Source organism: Euprymna scolopes, chromosome 19, assembly GCF_053919585.1.
Source record: "Euprymna scolopes isolate OS-2025 chromosome 19, ASM5391958v1, whole genome shotgun sequence".
Taxonomy (NCBI): domain Eukaryota; kingdom Metazoa; phylum Mollusca; class Cephalopoda; order Sepiida; family Sepiolidae; genus Euprymna; species Euprymna scolopes.
The window spans coordinates 122,966,878-122,981,353 of record NC_136500.1 but is presented as its reverse complement, the minus strand read 5'-3'; the positions used below and the strand labels follow the sequence as shown (position 1 = coordinate 122,981,353).

Here is a 14,476-nt window from a genome sequence, read left to right as displayed (position 1 = left end):
CGAGCGCCCGTCCGTACCTAATGAATGCTGAAACCTCAGTGTTGCCAATTGTCCGTCCGTTCCTCTCATAACCTGAGGCTAACGTATCAGTACTATCCCAGTCGGACCCAAGTCAACCAATCACCCGCATCAGTTACCACGCCGATTCCTCCGACGTCATTCCAGCTTACGGCGAACCGACAAGCATCCCCCTGACAGAAATACACCGGCGACGGATCCCGGACCAACGTCGCCCAGTGAGAAAATTCGCATTTGCCACCCTTTCGTTTGCTTAAATAAAAGGCGAATCTTCGTCTTTAAACTAAACCACCCGAGTTTGTCATTCTTCTTTGTCCTGTTGTTTTCTTCCTTGTACTTGTGTCTGATATATATTTAGTTGCACGGTCAGTTGGCTAACCACCTTCCGGCCTCCCCGCAACAGGGTAATTCTGTGGTCAATTTTGGCAGTCCCTACTGTCCAGAAGGGTACTAGCATTTTACCACAGACTTCATTTCGTGGACCCTACGATTGGGTTACCACAAATGTTGAGAGATTTTTTTTGCTGCAAAAAAAAAACAAAAAAAAAAACAAAATGCATAAAAAAAATTGTTTTACAAAAACTGCAATTGCCGGCTGCCCAAATTTTTTCTTTGAAAACATAATTAAAAAAAACAACAACTTTTATCACTCTTCCTCTTCCCCCAACCACCACAAAAAGAAAAAACAATTGCTTAAAAAGATAATAAAATAAAATTTTGTAATTTTTACGGTAGGTTTCTGTTTTTATTTGTTTCTTTCATTTTATTTTTAATATATACAAGGTGGGCCAAAACAAGGGTCCTATTTTTAAAAATTCATAACTTTTTTATTTATTGATTTTTTTTTTTTTTTTTTCAGAATAAGTAAAGGGTCAGTCTACACACACATAAAGTTTGGTGAGTTTAACTTTTATTTTGTGGAAGTTATTCAAATTTAAAGACCCTTTCTGAAAAAAAAAAAAAATCAATAAATAAAAAGTTATGAATTTTTAAAAATAGGACCCTTATTTTGGCCCACCCTGTACTTACGTTTTTTTTTTGTTTTTTTGTTTTTTTTTCTTGATTACGGCGTTATAATCCGGGGTTTTCCGTTTTTCGCCGAGCTTTTTCGGAAAAACGAGCACTAAAGTGCAGAAGTGTTGCTTTAAAAATATTTTAATGTTCTCTCCTATATTCACAATTTTCGATAAATGAAAATATGAACCCAATATGAAAGTTAAAAAAAAAAGTTATTTTTTAATGCTCAAATTTTGTTTTCGCTCGTGCTAATTTAAATATAAAACGGTATAAAAATAGGTAAGAAACACCTGTTTAACTGTTTACAAGCGACGAGACTTGCAACCATGGAAACAGAAGGTGAACGAGAATCTGCGAGAGTTGCTGACCAAATTGCGGAGACCAACCTGATAGAGCTGATCAATTCTTTCCGGAATTCCAACGAGAAAGTCCAGCTTCTCAATTCACTGCAGCTTGCCATTTCAAAATGTTCACGAAGGAAATTACAAGACGATTTGGCGAATGTAGACCTCCAAAACTTCTTCGCGACATTCCCAAAACTTAACGAGTAAGTAGACATTTAAATGATCATTCACACCATATGACCGGTGTTTTCTATTTTGACGTTTGTAGTTCTACACCTTCAAATGTACAGATTTATCGGTTAATTATTGTTTAATTATATAATGATTTTCTAGATTACGGACCGTGCTGAAATAGCGTTATTTAAAAACCTATTCTTATAAGTGAAGGAGCGCTTTTATTTAACTATTCTGTACTTTCACCTAACAATTTTGTTACTCTTGCATAATTTGACCCGAATTCTCGTAAGTTCCCGTGAAGCCCAGATCGGGCGAAACCGGCAATTATCGGTGACAGCCGAGCGCGGCGTAACAGACGCAGACTAAGGGAAAAAAGCAAAACAAACCGAAAAAAAAAATGCAAATTATCAGAAAATAACAAAAACTACCTTGAAAAATGCAATTGTTTATTTAGTTTTTAGTATTTTATTTTTTGCAAAATATTTTTCAACAGCAAGTTATTTTTAAAAAATTGGTAAACAGACCACCCCACCGACCACTCTATTTTATTTAAAAAATTTTATAGGGGTAATGGAGGTCGCTGACAACGAATCTAATACTCAAACCGGGGGCAAATGTACCGTTTGCATGGTATTAACCGTTTCAACCCACGAACTACTTTCTACCATTTTACAGCTTCCGTTTTCGCTACACGCGGCAGCATAAACGATGGCTTCCGCGGAAACTTTAAAATTAGATGAAAAAGAAATGAAGTTGGAGGGGGGGGGGTCCGTCCCCAGAACATAGAATTTTCTTATTTTCAAAAATACCTTATAGCACGTTTTTGTAAATTTTATAATTAGCTGAAAAAGAAATAAAACCAGGAAAGGAAAGCACGCCAAGTTGGGGGGGGGTAATATAATTTTTTTCCTGGAACATAGAATTTTAAAAACTCTACCTCTATAAAAAAATGAGTAAAACCCCTAAACATTTAAGTCTGCGTAAGAAAATATAATTTTATTTTTATTTTTTTTTAACAAATAATTTAAAACATTTTTCTAATTAAAGCAACTCTGAAAGGTCAACGACAAATTAATTTAAATGAAACGGTATTTTGTCTGAAGTATAAATAAAACAAACACCAAGTTGATGGTGGGGGGGGGTCAGAACAGAATTTTTTTTTTCTTGCATTGGCGAACAATTTTTTAAAAAGTGCATTGTTCTACTTTTTGGGTGGAATAATTACGGAATGACTTTTCCGCGTTAGAAAACCATTCGAATATAAAAATGGTTTCCGAAAGTAAAAACCGAAATCCACCGGATATATATCAGCTGATTAAACATGTTCGTTTTTTTTTTTTTTTTTTTTTTTTCTGGACAAATAAATGACTTAATACAAACATTAAACTTTTTAATATTTACCTCTGAATGCGGATACTGGTACATATGAAGTTTCTTTGAAAAAGTTGTGTAAAATATCAGGCTCGTCCTGGCTTATAAAAATATTTCGACAGATATTGGCGTAAAATAAGTTGGACGAATACCAGATCTCTTAACTCACTCCTTCATCATCATGTCACGCCACAGCCTCTCGATATTGAGTATGTATTTCCAGGTCTTGTGGATTAACAATTCTAAGAGTGATTAATGGTATAATGTTCGAACGAATGCTGTTCTAGGTGTATCAGAATTTTTGTAGGAATTTTTGACACCCCTAACACGAAACTGCGAATAAAATATAAAACTCGTAATTTCTCTTTTAAAAGTGGGTTTATTTTCTTTATGGATTATACTTCCAAAATAAACTATTAAAGTTGTTTTAAAAGTAATGGAAATATTATTTTTTTAAACAGTAATGAATATTTTTAAAAAATTTTCAATTTTTAAACTTTAAAAATGAATCAATTTTTCTATTGATTCAATATTTTCAGGGTCAATGTGAAATTTTATGCTCTTTCCAATAAACCGAATATATTTTAGACAAACGTTTTTTAATTCACGCCCCCCCCCCATTTTCAAGTGTCTATTAAAAAGTAAATTTACTCGCCCAAGTTTTATATATCACAAATTGAAGAGAAAAGGTCAAATATATTCAAATTTAAAACAAGTGTTTAGAAATTTACCTGTAAAGTTCGAAGTTTAAAACTTTTCTTTTTAAACCATTTTTTTTTTTTTTTTTTTTTTTTTTTTATGAAACCTTGGTCCTTGCTCCTTTAATTGAGAAAAAAAAAATAGGGCTTGAATTACATTTTTCGAGGAGTTATAAGCTTGGAAAGACGGTGGAATTCACTATTTTTCACGAAATTTCTGACACACCTAATGCTGTTCGATATATGCTCACCATGAGTCGCTGTAGACCCAGACAGAATATTTTAACGGAATTAAGGTTTCCTCTATCTTCTGGTTCTAAGAGAGGGACGATCTAACTAAATTTAGAAACACCTTCAATCATGGCCACCGAGAGTAAGAAGGCCTGTTAACTGAAAAATGTCTGCAGGCAATGTAGGTAAGATTTGTCAGACAGTCAGTACTGTATGAGGGCCATTTGAAAAAGTTTTAAAACATTTTTAAAAAGGAACATGGTTCGATTACTACTTAAACTGAACTTTATCAAATATAAACATCTATGTAAAATAAAGTAATTTTAAAGCAATATACCATTTAATACTGATAAAACTGAATTATGAATTTAGGGAACAAACAATTAAAGAAACACTAAACATATTTTTTGGCCTTTGGAACAAGATCAGTGTAGTATCTGTTTTGATGCTACACTTTACCTTTTCTGTCCTCGGTTGGAGAAATCTTTCATGACTGAGATTTTTGTTCCTATCCAGAGTGCCCCTTATTGGGAAGCTGGATTTTCTCCAAGATTATGTTGAAATATTTAAATAACTATTACTTTAAATAAAGAAATTATATTTAAAGTTTTGGTTTTTTGTTCTGTCCTTCTTTTTTTTTTTTTTTTTTTTTTTTTTTTTTCCCCCCCCCATGTTTTTCATCAAAATGTGTAGCATATTAGTTGTCTCGAGCCATCATCAGTGATTGCTCACTGGCAGTAACCTGTGGTGTTCCCTGGAGACTGTGACAAGTCTCCCCAGATTTCCAGTGTTCTCCACCTTTTGACCACTTATGCAGATGGTTGCATGTTATCGCAACAGCCATTGTCACTAATTTCTCGTTGGCATCGGCCACTGGTGTTTCCTGGGGTTTGGGTGACAAAATGCCTCCCCAAGGTACCAGATTTGAACTGCACACTTCCAGTGGAGATTTGGTCAGTACTCTCTCACTTCAGTCTTTCCATCCTCCCTGACTCTTCACAACTAGTTGTCATCTACACCAGTTTTTTTATTACTATTATGATAAGGGTGCTTGTGCAGTGTATGCATGTGTATTTTAAATATTTTCAAGTTAAATTAAATTTTAGGTTTGTATTACTGTACACAGATTCGAAAAAGTTGTCAAAAAACAAATATATCACAAATGTTATCAAAGGCAAGATAAGTTACTCTTCTACCTATCTGGGAAGGTTTTTAGTGGTTTTACTCCCTTTAAAACGCAATTGATTCGAAAATCATACAATTTTATCAATATATTTTTTTAAATGTCGGCATGTTTGTAACTTATCTTGCCTTTGATAACATTTGTTATATTGACAACTTTTCGAATCTGTGTACAGTAAAACAAACTCGTTATGTAAATTTAGTTAAAATCTTATAAAAAAAAACAAAAACAATTTAAGTTTAAAATATATTTCAAAGAAATGAATTACGCCCCATGCTAAAATATTGATAATTCACCAATCGTAAAAAAAACATTGCCGTGAAAAATGCTTACTTTAAAATATTTGAAAATACTCAGTGAAGTTTTATTTATTAAAAGAATGGACTGAAAAACATAAAAATTGGTTTGTATTATTGTACAGATTCGAAAAAGTTGTCAAAACAAGTATATAACAAATGTTATCAAAGGCAAGATAAGTTACTTTTCTACCTAACTGGATATGTTTTCAGTGTTTTTATTTAATGTAACCTGTTTATTCAGTTCTAAAAACATGCTGTGTTTACCGATGTATTGGAAAATTCAAAATGGCGCCCGACTCTCTTACACGGTAAGTTTGGGAAAAGGTTTTATAAATATAAAACTAGACAAAATACTGTTAGAAACTCGCTCAATATATATTCCCGTGACATATATTCGGTGGTTTTTTAATAGTATTTTGTCTAGTTTATTATTTATAATGCCTTTTCCTGAACTTACCATGTTAAAGAGTCGGGCGCCATTTTGAATTTTCCTATACATCAGTAAACAATGTATGTTTTTTAGAGCTGAATAAACATGTTACATTGAATAAAAACACAAAAAATATATCCAGTTTGGTAGAAAAGTAACTTATCTTGCTTTTGATAACATTTGTTTGTTATATTTGTTTTTTGACAACTTTTTTGAATTTGTGATACAAAAAATATCATGGTAACATGTTAGTATTTTGTATAGGTACTCTTTTAAAGATGTGTACTGGCAAACCAGGTTAGTTCTGACTTCTTTCATTTAATTTGCTTCTAGTGAATTAACTATTCATAATAACCATGGCAAACGTGATATTAAAGTTTATTCAATTTCCTATAAAATGGTGCTAAGAAATTGTACCTAGCTTTATTTGCGAAAATGCGCAAGGCGAAAGAAAATTGACACCTGGAGTCTTTTGGACAAAATTGCGTGAACCGTGAACAGGGCAAAAATGTGCGAGTCAATGGATGAAAGCTGTTAAACTTCAGTATTTCACCAAATAGGTAACTATACTGCTTCAATTTCAATATAAGCGATAAGAAACCGTTTCTGTACATTAATTTGTAAAAATTACGTTTGACTATTTTGCAACATGTAGTTAGCACATGTTCAGTTTTTTAATGTAAAAAAAAAAAAATTAGCAATATTTTGGATTTTTTCAAAAATTAAGTTGATATTGTATCATTGGAGGGGAAATAAACAGGGAGCATTTATAAACCATTTATAAACTTGTACCTATTCTGTACTTTAAACTTGCAATCGAATATAAAAAAAAAAAAAAATGAAACTTTAATTGAACTTAAAAATATGATTTTAAAAAAATAGCACGGATCAGTAAGTGCACTAGCACCAAAAAACACAAGTGGTTTTCTAAAGTTTGCTTCATAAATATTGTTTTAATATTTTCTTGTCTCGTTTGATTGTTAGGTGAAAGTACAGACTAGTTAAAAAAACGCGCCCCCCCTCACATGTTTCCTAAATAATAGTTCACTCCATAAGTACCATTGTTATTTTATTTGCACTTACTGATCTGCTAATTTTTAAAAATCATATTTTCAAGTTTAGTTTTTTTTATTCAATTGTCAGGTAAAAGTATAGACTAGTTACAAACACCTTCCCCTCTCCATGTTAAGAACGGCTTTTTAAATATTTCAGCACGGATCTATAAGTACACGAGTACCAATTTATTTTATTCTAGACAGAAAAAACTCCACACAACGAAAACAACTTTTATGTTGACACTTTATTAATTAGGTCAAAAAAATCTGAAACAAAGGAATTACATAGGTGAAAGTTCAGAACAGAAAGTCTTTTTCCCCTTTTCATTAAATTGTTAGGTGAAAGTACAGAGCAGTTATGTCATTTTTTTTTTTTTTTTTTTTTTTTTTTTTTTTTCCTCTCTCTCCAAAGGTTACTGTAGCATTTATTTACTTACGTTGCCTTTAGCACTTTTCAAACATTTATGTTGGCTTAACTCTTTACATGAATAAAAAAAAAAACTAAATCATTGATAATTTGTCACTTTTACATATTTATTTACGTTGGCTTAACTCTTTTCATAAATATTGGGAAAAGTTTTATTTTTATGAATATTAAAAGAAAAAAGTTACAACTTTCAACAGATAGTGGTCAGTTGCTTTCATGTGGATTCACTTCAGTATTCAAGGAAGATTCAGATACACTTGTTGATGTAGCCTTTAATCTGCTCCAGGAGTTGGCTGATCTCTATACAGATAGTGAAGTGGATACTGTATTCCGGTCAATGTTACAGAATCTGACTGGTCTTATGAGTGACAGCAAGTGTCATGAAGTCATTCGGCAAAACCTTCAACATACAGAGGATGAATACACTTAGCATTGATGAAAATGTGGAGTTTTTGCATTGTAATGCTCACTTCCTTCTTGGCCTCAGTTCTGAATCCGAAAAAGTTTTGAAAACAGGAACAACATCTGAATGAGAAAATCGGCAGATGGTCTTAAAAAATTCAAAAGGTTTTCAAGTTCAGAAAATGCAGCATATCGCTTTATCAGGACGTCTTGTAATGTGTTGGGACCAAGAGGTGATGAGAAAAATGGATGCAGAGCCTCATGGGAAGCCTATTGTCATTTTCAGTCACAAAATTCTAGCATAAGTTTTAGAGGGAATACGTTTAACCTTTCAGGCTGCTGCTTCACTCCACTATCATCGAAATGATATTGTGACATTTTGTTTTCAAGATTTCATGGCATCATTGAATCTGAAGCAAGAAAGTGTGCTTCATGACGCGAGGAGTGATTCGATTGACTGTGCCATGGTTGCACTTGTACTGTTATACCACAAAGTTACTTGACCGCACTGGATCCTACTCGGAAGACAACCAAAATACTTGGACTTCTTTTGCTATGTTATGGAAATGAATGCTGCTCTTGGAAGATGGAACATGATGCCGAACAATTGACAGATGCCAACTTTCCACCACTTTTTAGCATCAATTTAAACAGCCCTGTTTTTTCTACCCTCTACAAAATGGATGCACAAAAGACTATTGTTCAAAGTTTACTTCATAGTTTGTTCAGCATACAAAGATGTTCTTCAACGTCGGCTGACAGACTTCCTGCCAGGTGGAAGATACTATATTAAAAATGAAAAACCTCAGCCAATGCAGTATAGGCAAATAACCAATTTGATAGAATGTTTTGGCGATTTGGATTTTAGCGTTTTCAAGAGACGACATGCATCTTTACACCAGCATAGCACCATCAATATGCTGAAGAAAAACAAGACTTCAATTTGGCTTGATAGTAAATCGGAAAAGGAACAAGTTGCTTGGATTGTGTGGATCCAAATGTAAAGAAGTCCAAATAAAACATCTGGCATTACAGAAGGTGGTACTTCAGAAGAGAAAGCAGAAAAATGCAAGGAAGCAAGCCATAAAAAATCTCATCATTGAGAGGGTGAAGACACATGGTGGGCCTTGTTTCAGTGAATGTCACACAAAAGCTACATGTACTAGGAAGCAGGAATAGTAAACTTGAGACCCTCAAAGATGAAATTAGGTTTCAGAAAATGGTTCTGGGCAATAAGTATGAACATTTAAAACTTGACCGACCTTAGAGTTACTAGCAAGCCACTTGAAAGCATTTTGAATGGCACAGACCTAATAAATGACTATGAAACGCTTCCTGATAATGAAGAATCAGAAAGCGAAACGGATGAAGTGCTCTAGTTGATCAGGCAGTTTGGAAACTACATCTTCAACAAGGACAGTTTGTGGCAGTATATTATGACTTTTATTTAGGTCAAGTAATTTCTGTCACGAGTAGTGAAGGGCAAGTGAAACTTCTGGACAAGTGTAAGGTGAAAATAAATGCCTTTATATGGGCAAGGTCAGAAGTAGAAAGTTTCTTCTCTGTATGTGTTTGATTGGGAGTGACCACCTCAAATGGACGAATGTAGTCGGTTCCCAGCGAAGAGTTCAACAGAATCACAAGGAAATATCAATTGTATAGAGCTCTATTAACATGCAGCTTCCTTTGGTATTGAACAGGTATGTTTGCTTATATACTATACTTTGCTATGATAAACACTGAATTATTGCGATTTTTAAGTTTTTTTTTTTAATTTTTTAAATGAAATTTTTTAACTACAAGGTGTACTGAGCTGAAATTTAGATATGAAATTCTACAATATGTATTGATTATGCACGCAAAATTTCACAACTATATCTTTAGTTTTTGTGATTTTGAAATTTGTATACGTTTAAAACATTCAGTACTTTATTTCCACCATTGAAATTGAACATATTAGTATTATCGACTTATAATGAAAAACCTTGCAGCTGGAATTGTTTGAAAAAAAAAAAAGGCATAATAACTCTGCATAGAATTCTATTGCATGTTCATATTTAAGTTTCTTTAATTCAGTTTTATTTGCTGATACTTCAAAAAGTGCCCGTCAGTGCGATTTTGCTATTATAAATATTGCAATGTTCACTTTTCACATCTCAAATGAAGACCGAAATTGAATTTGCTATGATTATACTTTTATTTCCTATTGTCTTCTAATACTAAGAGTGAAAGAATCTTTTGACATTTTTATTGGTTACTTTTTTTTTTTTTTTTTTTTTTTTTTTTTTTTTTTTTTTTTTTTTTTTTTTTTAAGTTGCTTTCAAAGTTGCCATGTCGCAATGTAACCATGTTCATGCTACATTTGCAAATATGAAAATGATCATAACTTGAAGACTAAACAAGATATCTCCATGATTTTTTTGTTTTTCTTGTATTTATGTGTATATCTATGAAAGAATCAAATTTAGCCCTAGGCGATTTTATAATTTTGGCTGCCGGTACCTACTGTCAACGAACTGGCTGGTAAGATTTAGTTCTTGATATGAAAGACTTCCTGTTTTGGGTTGCTTACTCTTCTGGTTTGAAGTTTTGTACTGGTTATTCCTTTCGTGGATAAAAGTACAGAATAGATAAATCTCCCTTCCCTTGCTATGACTTTCTAAATATTCTGCAGCTTACGGGCCGTGCTGAAAAACGTTAATCTTAAAATTGAAATATTTTCATGCTCGGAACATTTGGCAGCCTTTTATGCTCTCTAACGTGCTCCACGAATCACAATTGAGGATGTGACTTGCGTAATTAACCAAAAGCAATAAGTAGAAAAAGCGTCTGCAACCCCCCTCCCCATTTTAAAACTAAAAATTTTACATATGTACCGAGAATCTTAACCTTATGATTTTGTGTTTTTTATTTATTTATTTTTTTTTCAAAATAGAACTAACGTTAGAACTGTTAGAGTATCAAGAATACCATACAAAAAAAATTACTCCAAGTTAAGTTGTAATGCATTTGTTGTACAAGAATTTTAGTTTTTCCACCTGCAAGAACTTTGACACCAGGGTTGGAAAGTGGTCTGAGAAGTAGCGCCCCAAAGGGGCTTTCTGACTTGCAAAAAGTGCTTCAGCATTCACCAGTGTGGGTGCCTCAGGCGATTAGCAATAAAATAATCCCTTAAAGGTAAAGCCTGGGTAGGTGTTCCTTCTAGAACTGCACAGAACTAAACTCTCACAACAAAATCGATGGGTAACGATCATTACAGGACTGGTCTAATCTGACTTGTGGGGCTGAGGATAAAAATCCTAGCAGAGTTGTATTTGTTCAAGATGCTGAAATCTAACACTAGGAAATTAAAATGAGTATACATTGCAATGTTTTCCAGATAAATTATAAATTCTGCACACTTCAACTTTCATTAAAAACTGAAGATCCACTACTCAAAACGATGAGGTATTACAAAAAGGCTGACTGGAAAGCCATCAGGGACCTCATCAGAGATGCCCCATGGGAAAATATCTTTTCTCTTCCAACTGAACAGTGTGCAAATGAGACCATTAGACGGTTCAAAACTGCAATTGAAGCACATGTTCCATATGGAAATTCTACAGCAAGCCCCACTCTCCCCAATGGTTTACTTCTACTTGTGCAGCTGCCATTGCTCAAAGGCAGCATGTGTACCGCAGATTCAACCGACATAAGTCGAGTTCAAACGGACAGAAGTATATAGAAACTAGAAATAATTCTAAGAAATAGCGACGGCTAAGACAGTACATTGAAACCAACAGAAAACACATTGAAGCACAGAAATTAGGAACTCGTGATTTTTTTTGAAAATCTACAAAAGTGTAGTAAATAATGGGCAGTCAACAATTCCCCCACTATCAATCATGAGGTTGTTTGCACGGCAACCGAGAAGGCTAACCTGCTTGCCACTCAGTTTGCCTCAAACTCCACATTGGACGCAGCACACAACTCCCTCTGACTTTCCTTTGTGGACAGATGCCACACTAGATGATTTGAAAATCACTTTCTCGGGTACATGGTATCATAAAAAAACCTAGACACCTCAAAAGCATGCGGACCCGATCTCGTCCTGGCTGTGCTATTAAAAAAAATGCTCCACTGGGGTTGCTCCAGTTCTCTCCAATCTCCAAACTTTACAATCAGAATTTTTTTTTTTTTTTTTTTTCCCCCCCCTCTCCTTACACATGGGTCACCACTATCAAGGCTCAGAAGCCACTCTGGGATAAGGGTTCCTTTCCTGATTACTGGAAAACTGCTTCTGTTGTACCAGTTTTCAAGAATTGAAAGAACTGACCCATTAAATTATCGCCCTCCCCACTATTTTTCACCAAAATATTTGACTTTATAATTAACCAAGTTCTAGTCATCACCTTACAGCTGCTAAACTGACCGACAAACTATGGATTCAGGCAAGCCCGTTCCACAGCAGATATCCTAACCATTATCTCTGAACGTATATACCGTTCACTGGACAAAACAGGAGGGTAGAGCAGTAGCCCTCGATATATCTAAGGCTTTTCACAGGGTGTGGTATGATGGTCTTCTAAGGAAAATTAGATCATATGGTATCACTGGAAGAATACAAAGAATTAAATCCTTAAGGGAAAAATCCAGGTTGTCCTCGATGGTCATATATCTAAACAATGATATAAATGCGGGAGTACCTCAGGGGTGGGGGTCTATCCGTTGACCTTTATTTTTCCTGATATTCATAAATGACCTCCCTGATAAAATTGTTTCTGAGATGGGTATATTTGACACCACTCTATAACAGGCATGGTGGGGAAAACAAATGAACACATATCTAAGGAAATGTTAGAAACACTAGAGGATGACCTCCAATCTAATGAAATGGGGACAAAAATGGATGGTCACACTCAATGTTACCAAGACTAAGCTTGTCTCCTTCAATAATTACATGAAACAATGGTCAAAAAACACATTGCCTGAAAGTACTTCCTTTAAACTCCTCCGCCTCATGTTTACAGGGAACATGAACTGGAATATACATTGAGAGCATTGCCAAGGCTGCTGCAAAGAAGGTGGGCTCTCTCTACCGTGCTAGAAAACTACTTACGCCTGAAAGTATCTTGTACCTCAAAGGCCACCATTCGCCCATGTATAGAGTACTGTTGTCTCATTTGGGCTGGTGCATCTTCTGCTTGTTTCTCACTCATGGACAGGGTTAAAAAAAGTTGCCGACCTGATACGTCCTGAACTGTCTAAGCTTCAGCCTATGCCCCATCGGCGAAATGTTGCATCCCTCTGCAAGTATTTTAATGGTGAATGCTCTGAACTACAAGACTTGTACCCCCTGATGTGAATACACCGAACAAACCCAACAAGCAGCTAAATCCCACCCCTTCACAGATCCCTAGCTGTAAGGCCTTCTAGTCCAATAGTTTCTTCCCCCAGAACTGTTAGACTTTGGAACTCCCTTCCGGGATTCTGCTTTCCAAACTGTACTGACATGTAGAACTTCAAGTGTAATGTGAAAAGCCATTTTGCTATTCGTCTCCCTTCATTATAATCCTGCAACTTCTGTCCCCGATAGTATCCCCCTACTTCAAAGTGGCACTGTGCCTTGTTAGTGGTGAAAACTGGATAATAAAACAAAGATTTATGCCTCCATAAATAATGCAATTTATATCGACAGCTTAAGTCCCGATTGGCTTTTTTCTTTTTTTTTTTTTTTTTTTTAAATTAGTCGAGGGTTGGTATTACACATAAATTTTACTCCTGTTTCCAAGCCATTCTGTTGCTTTAACCCAAACCAGTTTTTCGGAGATAATTTTATAGTTTTAAAGGGGAGGGTCTTTTCAGCATGAAAGAATGTTGGGTAGGTGGCAGCTTTTTTTCCTTAAGACTACAATTGCCTGGAAATTTTAAGTTTTATTTGAAAGTAATCCCCCACTTGATGCTGTCAATGAAACTATCAAATTTGTTGAAATGGAAACTTTTCATAAATTTCTATGCAAAGATAAAATGATATACAATTTTAATACGTAAAAAGGGTGACGGTTTTTTCTAGTTGTATAAACTGGATCAACTTTCTTTAAAAAAATAAGTCGTACCTAACTGTTATTGGCACTAACACAACTAATCAAAAAGTAGGTAAAAACTTATTGCCACAAACATAACTTAAAATTAGTTGGAAGTTTATCAGCTTAATTATAATTTGGGTCTGATCTCTGATCTTCAACTACAATATTTGCAAAAGCTGTAATTTAAAACAATGATTTTTGAAAAATCAAACTTACTTTACTTTTTTACTGCCCCATTTGTCTGCAAAAAAATTTTGATGTTCAGTATTGACTGTATAAAATATATTTTTGTTTTTGCAGGGAAGAAATGGGATTATGCTGTGAGGTGATTGATTCCCTGTTTGTGGCTTTTGCACATGAAGTTGTGATTGAAAAGTATTCTCATGAATTAAGACAAGGACTAAATGTTGACCATCCTTCAATTCAACTGGTCTGCTTGGCTGAGGTAAGCTGGTTTCTGTCATTCGATTTTTGTCTGTCACACCACTCCCGCTTCATTTTTGTCCTTTCCAAATGTATAAAGTTGCTAATTTTAAATCAAACCTTTCTGCTTCTAATTTTATTTTATTATTTTTTTATCCAGTTAAAACGCATTCCAATCGATTTGTATGAAAGATTTATTTTCAAAGATGAATCTACCATTTCGAGTTTGATCCACTTGATAACATGTGAACCTCTTCAGGTTGGTCTGTCAGCTGTGTCTGCTCTCTCTAGAATTGGTGAGTTTGTTTTGCACGCTCATAAAACTTATAACTCTCA

At 34.4% G+C, this 14,476-nt stretch overlaps 1 protein-coding gene across 1 annotated transcript in view; it reads left to right on the top strand.

Annotated features, from left to right (window-relative positions):
• Positions 1 to 1,322: 1,322 nt before the first annotated feature.
• LOC145239946 (26S proteasome non-ATPase regulatory subunit 5-like) overlaps positions 1,323 to 14,476 on the top strand; it is a 29,966-nt gene continuing 16,812 nt past the window's right edge. Inside the window, exons 1-3 of the mRNA XM_080103538.1 lie at positions 1,323 to 1,582; positions 14,018 to 14,162; positions 14,301 to 14,436. Of these exons, the coding sequence (XP_079959664.1) occupies positions 1,362 to 1,582; positions 14,018 to 14,162; positions 14,301 to 14,436 (502 nt within the window). The 5' untranslated portion in view covers positions 1,323 to 1,361. The remainder of the gene's footprint in view (positions 1,583 to 14,017; positions 14,163 to 14,300; positions 14,437 to 14,476) is intronic.